General features: G+C 46.5%; 1 protein-coding gene across 1 annotated transcript in view; it reads left to right on the plus strand.

Moving 5' to 3' along the window:
* LOC311229607 (elastase-1-like) overlaps nt 1–11,612 on the plus strand; it is a gene marked incomplete at both ends in the record, with an annotated part of 36,573 nt that extends 24,961 nt beyond the window's left edge. Inside the window, 5 exons of the mRNA XM_084315682.1 lie at nt 722–847; nt 1,613–1,749; nt 2,730–2,872; nt 4,635–4,788; nt 11,602–11,612. Of these exons, the coding sequence (XP_084171808.1) occupies nt 722–847; nt 1,613–1,749; nt 2,730–2,872; nt 4,635–4,788; nt 11,602–11,612 (571 nt within the window). The remainder of the gene's footprint in view (nt 1–721; nt 848–1,612; nt 1,750–2,729; nt 2,873–4,634; nt 4,789–11,601) is intronic.
* Between the last annotated feature and the right edge of the window lie 2,048 nt (nt 11,613–13,660).

Consider the following 13,660-nt stretch of genomic DNA (forward strand, 5'->3'; position numbering starts at 1 on the left):
GTTTGCTAATGCAATAGTTGACAGGAAATACTGTACATTTGGGTCCAAACGGTTCCCCAGCAACATAATTCCAGTGAAACTGGAGAAAATGTATCCTGACATTAAGGAAAAGTTCCACATTCACATCTGTATTCCAATGTGAAATGATTGGAATTATTTTGTCACAAAAATAATATTAGATTACATTACAATAAATTAAAATGTATTGACATTATACAGCACAAGTACAGTACAATGAAAATAAGTTTGGCATTCAACCAGAGTGCAAATGTAACAGTAAAGTGCAATAGTAATATACAATGTACAGGTGATTAATAAACTGGGTATACAATATATAAATTAGTACTACTGGGTGTAGTGGTAATCAGATGTATGTACAGAGTAGATACAGGTATAAAGTCAGTATGGTAGTAGTCATACTGGCCAGCAGCGCAACTAGTAAGAGTAGGTAAGGGATACATGTATGTACAGTACAGATATAGGTATATGTATCTACAGGTCAAATGATTATGTGCAGTTATGTACAAACGGATGGATAGATAATAATATGCTGCATGTACGTACGAGAGTACGGCACTTAAGACCGCCAGGTTTACACATGTGATTCCTAATGGAGCACCCACACAAATACATACACTCATGGGACTCAGTAACAGTGATAACAGTGTTCACCATATGTTGTTGTGTAATGAGCGTGATGTGTTTTGTTGTGGTTCCCCAGGACCATGACTTGGCGTGTGGTTCTTGGCGACCACGACATCTACAGCGAAGAGGGCAGTGAACAGTACATGAGCGTCAGCCGTGTCCACATCCACCCCAACTGGAACTCCAACAACGTTGCCGGAGGGTCAGTAACAACTCACTGAACTGAAGGTTGCGTTAATTGATTCATCGATATTTAAACCAATCACACAGTTCTTCTTTTGATGAACTAGACTCCTAGACTCTTGAGGTGCTGTGAGTGGTATTTTTTTGTTTGTTAAAATAAGTAGTCTACATGTTAAAATAATAGCTCTACACTCCGACAGTCATCACTGATATAGAGTGTCTGGTCAGTAACATGGGTCTCCCAGTCCCTCAAAAAGGGTCTGACCAAAATAAGAAATGTAATCTGTGTGTCCTTGAAACAAGTAAAATAATCTACCAGTGCAGTAAGAAAATCATGACAATATTTCTTGAAATAAGTAAAAATATCTAGGGCTCTCTCTCCTGATAGGATAAAGTGGGAAGGGATACAAGAAATGTATTTTGTGTTTACTGCAGAGAGGAGGGCTGGGACTGGGAGACCCATGTTACTGACCAAACACTCTATATCAGTAACTGTTGGGATAGCAGAGCCTTTTAACACTTATTTAAACATACAAAAAAGCACTTACAGCAACTTTAAATAATTAGAAATGTATCTCAGGTGTCTGATTCCCTGCTGCATGTATGCAAATATAGACGGTGTGAGAGTACCCTAAAAAATATATATATATATATTTGCCAGTCCCTCATTGGTGGGGGTTCACCACTACTTCAATTAGAATGTGATGCACGAGCAGATGCAGTGTGGATGTGAGGGAAACATTACCAGTTCGACCCCTGTCTGATGTGCTGATCTGACCTTTAGGTGGGATATTGCCCTTCTGCGTCTGTCCACCGAGGCCACCCTCAATAACAACGTCCAGCTGGGTGCTCTGCCTCCCTCTGGCCAGGTCCTGCCCCACAACAACAACTGCTACATCACTGGATGGGGACTCACCTCAAGTGAGTATTCGTAAAGGACGACTAGAAGTGTTTATGTATTTTTGTAAGGGTGTAATGACCTAAATACAGAATTGAAATTTCAAAAACAATACTCAATACTACCATTAGGTTTTTCTCAGTGTAACTGGTGGCAATAGCTACTGCTATTAGCATAATGTTATATGTTGACATAATGTTAATGTTATGTTATAATAATATTATTTTAATAGTTTACAATGTTGAAATAAAATGTGTATTTTTCTGAGCCAAGCCAGGCTATGTAGTACTTTATATAGCCTGTATAATCCATAATTAAAGCTCTGTTGTATGAATACATTTTAACACGTAAAAAAAAACATGATCTCAAAATCTAAATTGGTATCAAATCTGTGTCTCGTTACATAGCATTTATGTATCCATTTTTTTGTTTTTTTTTGTTCAATAAATAAATGAAGACTAGAAGTAGTCAACATTGGGAACCATATAAGTCCATCTGAGTGTGAATGTGATACACCTGAAAGTAATCAACATCTACTGTTTTTACCTTATGAATATATACAACTCTCTAAGATAATTTGGTTTGACAACATTGTTCATCTGAAAAAATAGAGCGGATTTATATGGTTTTTCATCTGAAGGATTCAATCATCAGAAAAGAATATAAACGGGGCAACAGTGGCTCAGGAGGTAGAACAGTCGTCTGGTAATCAGAAGGTTCCCGGGTTCGATTCCAGGCGGCGTGTCAAAATGTCCTTGAGCAAGACATTTAATCCCTAACTGCTCCCGACGAGCAGGTTGGCACCTTGCATGTTTGCCTCCGCCGTTGGTGTGTGTGAATGTGAGGCACAAGTTGTAGAGCACTTTGGAAAAAAGCGCTACATGTATATAAAGGCAGTCCATTTACCATTTACTTATCGTGCATCGCCATCTGTTATATGTATTATAGTGTCCCCTGTGATCTCACCATCTCCATTCCCTTGTTTCTCTCTGGTTCTCCATAGCCGGTGGCAGCTTGTCTGCGCAACTGAAGGAGGCCTACATGCCCCTTGTGGACCACAAGACCTGCTCCCACAGTGCCTGGTGGGGGAGCATCGTGAAGGAGTCCATGGTCTGCGGTGGAGGTGGCAAAGAGTCTGGATGTAATGTAAGTGGTATTGCTTTGTTTAAATAAGCGTTAAGTAGCTCTATATTCTGACAGCCATCACTGATGTTGAGTGTTTGGTCAGTAACATGAGTCTCCCAGTCCCTTCACTCTGCAGTAAACAGAAAATACATTTTCTGGTATCCCTTCCCACTATATCCAATCAGGAGAGAGAACCCTAGATTATATATATATATATTTTTTCCTTACTTATTTCAAGTCTTGCCAAGCTAAATTAGCTGGCAGATTATTTTTCTTGTTTCAAGCACACAATACTAGTTTGTATTGTCAGAAAGTTTTTGCAGTGTGGAGTTCTTTCTCATGACCAGGATTCCAGAAAATGTATTGGTAACACTTTATAATAACACTCAGTTATAAGACCTTTATAAGGTATTTGATAATGAACTAATCATGAACAAACCATTTATATACATTCGTATTATTAAATCATTTATAACTATTTGTATAACATTTACAAATTAGTTCTACATTATTTATAACTCATTATCAACATTGTTTGTACTTGATTTGTTCATCATTAAATAATGTTGTTTAATGTGTAGTAACACATTTGTAGATGCTTTGAAAAATGGATATGAAAAAACGACTATACTGTACCTGCATTTATTTGTTCATGTTCAACAAATTATTTGTTAAGACATTCATAAAACATCTATAAATCATTTACAGATGCTATTGTGTGCCCTAATCTAAAGTGAAGCCTATTCATCATTAACAAATATCTAATACAGTTAATTATTTGTTCACTTTTTCATCATCTGTTACAAATGTTGTAGACAGCTTTCGGATACACCCTTCTTTCGCGTGAGACCTCCTCTACATGCTCTGGCAATACCTGGCCAGGGTACTCCTGGGTCCTAGTGCCCCCCTTGTTACACTATACGTTATGTGTGCACATTGCAGTTATCTATAGTCCTAATTCTGTCACTGTTTGATGTCACAAAGAAGGGTGTAGGAGGCTATTGAGGCGTCTTCCCTAGTAGAGTCTTGTAGATCAGGGGTTCCCAAACTTTTCAGGCCGCGACCCCCAAATAACGGTGTCAGAGAGCCGCAACCCCCACTATTATAGGAAAAAATTATAATAATAATTATAATTATAATAAAAATAAAAGATTATAATTTAAAAAAAAATTATATATAAATGGAAATGTATGGTTGAAACATGCAAACGTTCAAACGCACACACACTAATAAGCATTGGAGGCTTTTAACCAGGGCCGGACTGGGGAAATCATTCAGGCCAGGAAATATAGTGCAAAATATAGCCCCAGTCAGGCCACTTTTTAAGCAGGGGGTCTGGGGTTCCCCACCAGGATTTTTTTTGTTACAAAGACTTCATTTCCTGCATTCTGGTGCAGGAATTGTTTTATTTGTACCCTTTAAATGCCAGTGTTTGTGATGGCATCACAAATTATTGTTAAAAAACAGGCTTAGCAACAACACTGATTTTGATGGATTTTATGTTTTTTTGTAATGTCAGATTGAAAATAATACAATCTTTTATTCAACTTCAGCCCTGATCATAACACCACATATTCATTTTATAATTCGAACCCTTTAAATGCCAGTGTGTGTGATGGCATATATTTGCAATATATCAAAAACTATTGCGCTGCTGCAACTAGAAACACTGGCCTGGCCTGCTTCTAAGTTCAGTGGCCTGACCACTTTGGGAACCCCTGTTGTAGATAAGTAGAAGCCAATGATGAATTGTGCCAATGGTGTGGTTTCTCCCCGTTTCCAGGGCGACTCTGGTGGTCCCCTGAACTGCAGTGTGAACGGCCAGTGGGTGGTCCATGGTGTGGCCAGCTTCGTGTCGGGCTATGGCTGCAACGCCCTCAAGAAGCCCACCGTCTTCACCCGCGTCTCCGCCTACAACAGCTGGATGAATGGAGTCAGTATTTACATTCACAAATTTACTTTTAGTCATTTAGCTGACGCTTTTATCCAAAGCGACTTACAAGTTCTGGACGACAAGTCAGCAGGAAGGGCACAACTCTATCAGCTGAGTAACAATGTTCATCAAACGTGGGTGCTGCAGTTTTGAGTGCATAGTAGTAGAGACATATTAGTATAGTAGGTAGTAATATAGTCAAGGAAGATTATTTAGTGGAAAAGTGCATGAGACAGTATAGTTAGTTAAAAGATTAGTGTTTTTTTTTTCTCCTTCATTTCAGATATAGTATCCCAAAAAAAACACAGTATTTGAAATGGGGACACTCAATACTGTATGCAATTTAAACCTGCATGATGTAGGCTGTGTCGTCATATGAATTACACTTCATGCTCTACAGGAGCTGAAAATGGAACGCTCCATTCTGTGGTGTTGCTGATGCTTATGACATTGTTGTTCAATGGTTTCTATCATCAAAATGTCATTATTTCTCTCATCTTTCCTTTTCAGATTATGGCTTAACTGGAGGAAGATCTCCATGGAGACCGGCAACCTTGAATTTCAAACTGCATCCACAAACAATCATTTAAGCATTCATCTCAATACCCAACAACTTCTGTAAATAGACAATAAATTCACACTGTAAAGTATCTGACTTTCATTTCGTTGCAGTAGGTGTGTAGTACTAGTAACTAACTGGTCGGCTCAGTAAATAAAATGGATCAATACATACATTTGTCGTAAAGCATAAAATGCATTCTAGATAAACATAAAATAAACTGGAACCACTTCATTTTTCAAGATCACTACTTACACATCACCTGTTGGAAGCAGCCATGGCATAGAAAAATCGCTTTATAATCGCATCAGGAAAGATCATAATTCATTATAAAGCCTTGTGAATTGAACACTGAAGCCTATATATTTATTTTAAGCCATTATAAATAATATTGTCCGAAAATGTCATAATGCTCATCATGATAATGATCTTGCATGATAATGTCATGAGGCTGTTAAAGAGCTACAGTATATGTTTTCATTAGAGTCTATACATTTATAGTTTATATCTTGTCATATCTGGAGTTAGTTAGTGTACTTAGTAATTCATGTGCTTATCATAACATCTAAAGTAAAGTGATGTGGACCATAATGTTTTATAAGTAATTCATTAACTCAAACAAGTAGACATTGGCAAACAAGAAGTCCTTGTAAACCAGAATAGCTTTGAAGTGATCATTACATAAATAAATAGGTAGCTACTAAGGCAGGGACCTCCCGATTTGATACTATCACGATTCTTGGGGTTTTATATATATATATACATATTGCGATTCAATATTGCAATTTCTTGCTATTTTCACTTATTTTACCACTGGACCAGGTGAAATGATTATCTTCCAGAGACGAAGCATATCATGAGTCACATTATGACCAAAATAGATATATAGACTCCCAGTGACAAATATATAGTCTCATGTCATGGTGGTCATGCCAGATTCATAAGGAATTTTTATATGTTATGATGCGATTATAAAGCATTTACAATGTGCTTACCATGTATTACCAGGGTTCGGCCAGGTTGGAGTATGGACGCCATGTTGTGGCCACCTTATCATAGTGAGTCATAAGCCACTGACACTCTAGAGCTCTTTTTGAAACCTTGCTGTCCAAACTGGTAATAAATGGCTTTGGGTGGACATTTATCCAATCCATCATAATAAGGGATTGTGGGAAAAACACTACTATCAGTAGAGCGGTGGGCATACTATAAGGGTGTTATATTCTATTGTTAAAAGAATAAAGATAAGGGCTAATGGTTAGAATACAACAGAATAGGTTTTTGCTTTTACTTTGTTCTTGACCATTTCACTTTAAGCACGGGAAGCAGCTTTTAAAATGGTGTGTTGATTATCAACCGATACTGAGTGGAGGGTGAACTAACGACAGGTTATGTATATAACCTAGTTATATGAGTACTGGCTAAGCGTCCCGCTCTTAAGCCATACCGAGATATACCTCATCTCATGTACCTAGTGTACTCCATCAACGAATAAAACCAAAATACACCCATCACCTGCCAGGCCCCGCCCCTAGTGGCGTACTATATAGTACTAGGCGTGGTCACCACTCACTCTTCCTCGGAAAAAATCGTTTCCAAAGAAAAGTTTCCCCAAGGGAACTCAGGGCACGCTAAAAGCGGGACGCTTAGCGAGTACTCATATAACTAGGTTATATACATAACCTGTCGTTATATTTCGTATTGGCATCACGTCCCGCTCTTAAGCCATACCGAGATATGGGGTAGAGCGGACCCGTAAGCCCACATCAAGGGGGAGGGGAGTCCCGTCACCCCATCCTTCCTAATGAAGAGGGGGCGCAGTCAACTCCACCCGAGTGCGAACAAGAGGGAACTAGAACCCCTTGAACACACAGCACAGGCGGAACCACGTGTGAGACAACACACTGTGGCCCATACCCACACACCCCTGCTACCCCACCAAAGGACGGGAAGCAGGAGAGGCCACAGACCTCAGAACCGCCTGGGAGACAGAACCCCGGTCATGTCCATGAGGTAAAACCTTACGAAGGGACCCGGGGAGGACCATGAAGCTGCAGAACAGATGTCCTCCACCGAGGCCCCACCCAGCAGAGCGGCAGAGGCTGCCACCCCACGAGTGACTGCGCCCTGACGCCCCCAGGGGGAGCCAGCCCGGCCAACGTGTAGCAAAGGGCAATGCCCTCACACAACCAATGGGACAGGCGCTGTTTCGATAGTGCCTTACCAGCACGAGAACCACCGTAACAGACAAAGAGCTGATCGGTAGCCCTGAGGCCCTGAGTATGGCTGAGGTAAATCACCAAAGCTTGGACCGGACATGACAGGTGAAGGCTCGCCTCCAACTCACTAGCGTGAGGAGGTGGATGAAACGCCTGAACCACAATATCCCTGGAGCGGAAGGAACTCCGGATATTCTTAGGCATGAAAGCAGGATTAGGTCGCAGAGTGGCACCGCAATCGGCCCGAAAAGACAGGCACTCTGGACGTACCGAAAGAGCACAGAGCTCACTCGCGCGTTTAGCGTAGGTGACAGCCAGCAGGAACGCGGTCTTGAACGACAGCTGTTCCAACGGCGCTTGCTCAAGAGGCTCAAACGGGGCCAAGGACAACCGGCCGAGGACCAATTGAAGATCCCAACTCGGAGCCAAAGAGCGTTTTACCGGCTTAACGCGTTGGGCGCCAAGCAGGAAACGCTTCACAAGAGGGTGGCTGAACAAAACATCACCCTCAAATACCTCATGATAAGAGGATATAGCTGCTGCATATACCCTCACCGTCGAAGCCGACAGTCTATCAAGGAGAGACTGGAGGTAAACAAGGACAGCATCCAGGGGGCAGGACACCGGGTCCCTGCCCCCCGCCTTACACCACTCTTGGAACATACGCCATCTGCCCGCGTAAAGCACGACAGTGGAAGGAGCATGCGCATTCCGGATGGTATCAACCACAGAAGGGTCCATCCTCTCCAGACTTACCCTCTCACCAGCCACACCATCAGACGTTGGCACAACACCGGGTACTGAAACAGCGACCCGTGTGCTTGAGAGAGGGTCGTTGCCGACCAAGGAATAAGCCATGGCGGAGCTACCAGTAGCTGGATCAGGACCGGGAACCACACCGCCGTGCCCCGGTCCGGCGTGACCAGGATCACCGTCCTGCGCTCCCTCCGTATCCGCTCCAACAGCTGACACAACAGATGTATAGGAGGAAAGGCGTACAGAAGGCCGGGCGGCCATGGAAACATCGAGAAGGCATCCACCCCCAAGGGGGGATGATCTGCCCGACTGACTGAGAACCACAAGGGGCACTTGTGAGAGCGTCGGCTCGCAAACAGATCCACTGAAGCCTCCCCGAAGCGATCCCAGATCTGCCTGACTATATCGTGGCGCAGTTCCCACTCGCCGACACGAGGACTGCCCCGAGACATCATATCCGCGCCCACATTCTCCATGCCAGGGATGTGGAGCGCCCTCAGACTGCGCAGCCTGCGAGATGCCCATAGCCAGAGTTCGACCGCCGCCCGGTGCAGGCGGATGGATCGAGTCCCACCCTGCCTGTTGATATACGCCGCTGCCGTCATACTGTCCGTTCTGACCAGAACGTGCTCGCCTACCACCAGGTGGACGAACCGTCTGAGGACCAGGAGGACCGCCCTCAATTCCAACACATTGATGTGCAGGGTAGACCAGGCAGCATGGATCGTCCAGCTGCCCCCCACTGCGTTGGTCTGACACTTCCCTCCCCAACCCGTGAGGGAAGCATCGGTGAAGACCGTGACGTGTGAGCGCCTGCTGCCCATAGGGACCCCATTGGTGAGGATACCAGGCCTCCTCCAATGGGCGAGATCCCCCCATATCGACAAAGGAACCGTCAACCGTTTCCATTTGTCCCTCACCGAGTCTATTCTCATACTGAAGAACCACCTCTGTATCCTTCTCATGAAGAGGAGGCCAAGAGGAACCACTGTGTGAGCAGATGCCATCATACCGAGCAGGCGCATCACTTGCAGCGCCGTGACCGTCTTTCCAATCCGTTGCTCAACCTCAACGTCAAGCCCAAGTACTCCACCTGTTGACTGGGAAGAGGCGTACTCTTCTTCCAGTTCACAGCAAAACCCAGCCTGGTGAGGAATTCCACCACCAGCCTGGTATGAGACCTGGCGACCTCCTCCGACCGGCTGAGGAGCAGAATGTCGTCGAGATAGAATAGAATCCGTATTCCCCGACGACGTAGAGGCTCCAGCGCCGTCGCTACGCACTTGGTGAATGTGCAGGGAGCCAGAGAATAGCCAAACGGCAACCTCTGGTACTCGTACGCTACGCCCTGAAACAGGAACCGTAGGAACTTCCTGTGAGGAGGGAAAATCGGGATGTGAAAATACGCATCCTTCAGGTCTATGGAGGTGAACCAGTCTCCCCCTCTAACAGCAAGCAGCAGGAGTTTGACGGTCAACATCCTGAATGGTCTCGCCACAATCAGACGATTGAACGCGGACAGATCCAGTATAGGTCTGACCCCTCCCGTTTTTTTGGGCACCAGAAAATAACGGGAGTAGACGCCTGACATTGCGTCCTCTCTCGGGACCACGACTATAGCCTGCTCCGCCAACAGAGATTGGATCTCGTCGGCCAGGGCTGTCACTGCTTCTGACCCTGACAATAGGGTCTGCACCAAACCTGAAAACGGAGGGTGGGGTTGTGCGAACTGCAAAACAAGCCCCTCCCTCAACGTTCTCTCCATCCACCCCTCCAAACGGCATTCTTGTCGCCATATGTGATAATAATCCCAAAGCGCACCCGCCGTCAACTGACACTGGGCCGCAAGGAACAGTAGATAGGTGGCCCGGTCCCTCCCGCTGTGCGTAGCCCCTGAACCCGCCAACGCGGACAGGGAGGTCACACCCAAGGGGGGACCCCGACAGAAAGGGCCGGTTTGATACGGGAGAAGCTGCCATCAAACTGGTTGACACACGCTCCCCCCCTGAACACCCCTCTAGCGCATGCTGAGGAGTTGTTCTACAGCTAGACATGCAAGGCGTGAGGACCCCATGGGCTCCTACACGCCGTAGCCCTGCAGTGATATTGCTATCACCCAAATCACGCTCGCCTCTTCTTTGCAGACCACTGCCGCTCTCACGGGAGTGGGAGGCATCAGCGTGATACCCCGTCTGGCGAAGGCGAGGCCGGGGTAACCTGTGCTGAGCATTCAAACGAAGAGGCCTTGAGTCCCCCTGCTGACCACTGTAAATAGTGGCAGCCGTAACACCAGGCTCACCCATCACACAACGTGTGGTGCAGGAGCCACGCGACAGCACAACATTCTCACGGACAGACCCAGGCTCAGCCATCAACTGGGTGTCAGCCCCTGTTCCCCATGAGAAGCGAAAAGTGGGGCCGCATGCGCTTCAAAGAAGGTTCGCGGCCCGCAGCCAAAGGAAAACGATCAGAGCCCCGCTTCCATGGGTAACGGAGAGAGGAGTGAACGGGGAGCGGGCTGTTCGCGGCAGAATGACGACGGCTTGTATTTCCCAAGCCGAGTACACCCAAAATGGCCGATCCCTCGGCCGCCAAGGCTGTCGGCCTTGTGGACCCCTGTTGACTCTCCGCCCAGGGTACCACTGGCGGGGGAAACATGGCCGCCTGTCGAGGGCCTCGCCACAGTCGCTGATGAGGCCGTGCTCCAATCTCTGGCTGCATAGCGTGAGGCGGTGTGGGACCCAGATCAACAACCGCCTGCGCCTCCGCAGAACGACCAAAAAGTCCCTCTGTGGAAAAAGGAGCCGTGAGGAGAGAAAACCTTTCTTCTTCCCCAAGAGGAGATTGCTCCAACCAGACATGCCTATTAACAAACGTTGATAGCATCCTAATCCTTCCCGCAGTTATAGCTTGCGACTGAGTCAAGATTTCTATAACACCACAAACATGCAAATTGTTTTCAGCGTCGGCTGGTCCCGTAGCCCCACTACCCGACGCTAATGTGGACAGGAAAATAGTCAGCTGAGCCACAACACTGGCCGCCACTAAATACCATCCTGCAGCAGTATAGCTCTCATCCGTCCATACTGCCACCCGCCGAGCCGATTCGCTCTCAAGCATCAACTTCCGGGTGGGACACCGTTCAACCCCGCCGGGGCACAGGATCAAAGCTACCTGGCTACTTAGCCGCGGTACACCCGCCCTGCACCCTGTTGTCAACCCATTTACCCGTAAAAAGGGTAAATAGGACTCCCCTTAAACTCCCATTTACCCCCCACATTAGCTACTGACTGACCTTCATTAATGAACCGGTTAAGAGGAGGGAAAAGCGGCAACATCCCACGGCGGGGAACATTAGAACAGTGACCCATTTCAGCATTAGCGTTAGCATTAGCATTAGCATTAGTGTTAGCAGCACGCTCCAGGATCGCCTGGAACCCGTCCACTTCAGGGGAACGTTCACCAAGCCATCCCGCCCCTGGCGCCGACACACACTTCACAGCATTACTTAGCCGTGCCAATTCTCCCCTCCCCTGTCTTGAACGTTGCCCCCCACTGGCCAGTTGTAGGGAGGATAGAAGCCTTGCATCACATGTCCCCTCCGATACATGTGGAGGCAGCCTGTCACATCTTTTCACCTGCCAGCGCGGACTATCATTTGCCAAGGTGTAACGTGTGGGAGGCTCACACTACCCCGCCATTTTCCTGTCTCTGCTGTGCAGGCGTCCCCCAACCGACCTGTAGGAGTCGCTGTCCACAACGTCCAGATTACCACCCATCGACTTCCACCCGCTAACTCTGCCAATTGAGTTAGTATGACGGCCGGCCCAAGCCGGAGGCAACGCCGACAGCCGGAGTCGAACCCGGTGTCTCTTGCGTTGGTGACGAGCGCAATGTCCGCTGCACCACCCAGCCACCCATTCCAGATCGCTTCTAACTATTTCAGTTTTCAGTATGTCAGGCCATCTGAGGTTGTATGAATGTATGGCCTATGCTGCCTAGATTCCGCGGAACTGGTTCCATTTGGGAAAATTTACATTCCTATGTTGCACCCTCAGTTGGGTTTTACAAGTAGTTTTCCTCATGCCTTATTCAACAAATAGTTTTGCCTGTAAATATTTCATGCAATTTCATAAACTGACCACCAATAAAATTGCATCTTTAAAATCCCTACTCTTACTTTATGTGGAAATTATTTGCATTCAACAACAAATAATGCACACATGCACAAGAACGATAATGTACAATACAAACACCTATACCTTTTGAATATGGCGTATGTAACTCTACTGGTCAATGATGGGCTTGGTCTATGAAAGATAACCATGAGAGCATATGCACCTGGGCTCACTGCCAGTGGTGTGCATCGCACGCTATGGAGCGATTCCTACTAGCGCCTACGGAGTGGAAAGTATGTGTACAGTAACGGTGCAGAAAGGCAGTGCTATCCTGCTGAACTGACATACAGTACGGTCCTGTCACCCTGCAGATTATGTGCAGGCTACTATTTCTGACAGCTCAACGCGAGTCCCGTCTTACGTTGGGCCAGGCAGAGTCAGAGGTCGTATGTGTCAGGGGTAGGACGACTAGTAAAGGTCATAGGGGATTTTTAGGAAAACGTTCTCTACATTACAATAACTTGACCATTCAGATATTCTGAAGCTGATGGTGCGCCCACTCACTGGGCTTGAACTATGACCTCTGCCAGTGGGTCTTGGACTTCCTGACGGGCAGACCCCAGGTGGTGAGAGCAGGCAACTGCACCTCCTCATCCATCACCCTCAACATAGGGGCCCCCCAGGGCTGTGTTCTGAGTCCCCTCCTCTACTCCCTGTACACACATGACTGTGTGGCTCAGCGGAACAACAACACAATCATCAAATTTGCTGACGACACAGTAGTGGTGGGCCTGATCTCTGCAAACGATGAGAGGGCCTACGTGGAAGAGGTCAAGGTCCTGGCGGGATGGTGCCAGGAGAACAGCCTCTCCCTGAACGTCAGCAAAACAAAGGAGATGATTGTGGACTTTAGGAGGTCGGGGGTCAGGGACTACAGCCCCCTCAGCATCGACGGGGCACCGGTTGAGAGAGTGAACAGTTTTAAGTACCTCGGAGCCCACATATCCGAGGACTTGACATGGACCACACACATTGACAGTGTTGTGAAGAAGGCACGACAACGCCTCTACTTCCTCAGGCGCCTAAGGAAGTTCCAAGTCAGTCAGAAGATCCTTAAGAACTTCTACTCATGTACAATAGAGAGCATCCTGACTGGCAATATCACCTCCTGGTTTGGGAATAGCACCGCACAAGACCGTAGCAGACTACAGAGAGTGGCACGTT

This window comes from Notolepis coatsorum (genome assembly GCF_963971535.1).
Source record: "Notolepis coatsorum genome assembly, chromosome: 6".
Taxonomy (NCBI): domain Eukaryota; kingdom Metazoa; phylum Chordata; class Actinopteri; order Aulopiformes; family Paralepididae; genus Notolepis; species Notolepis coatsorum.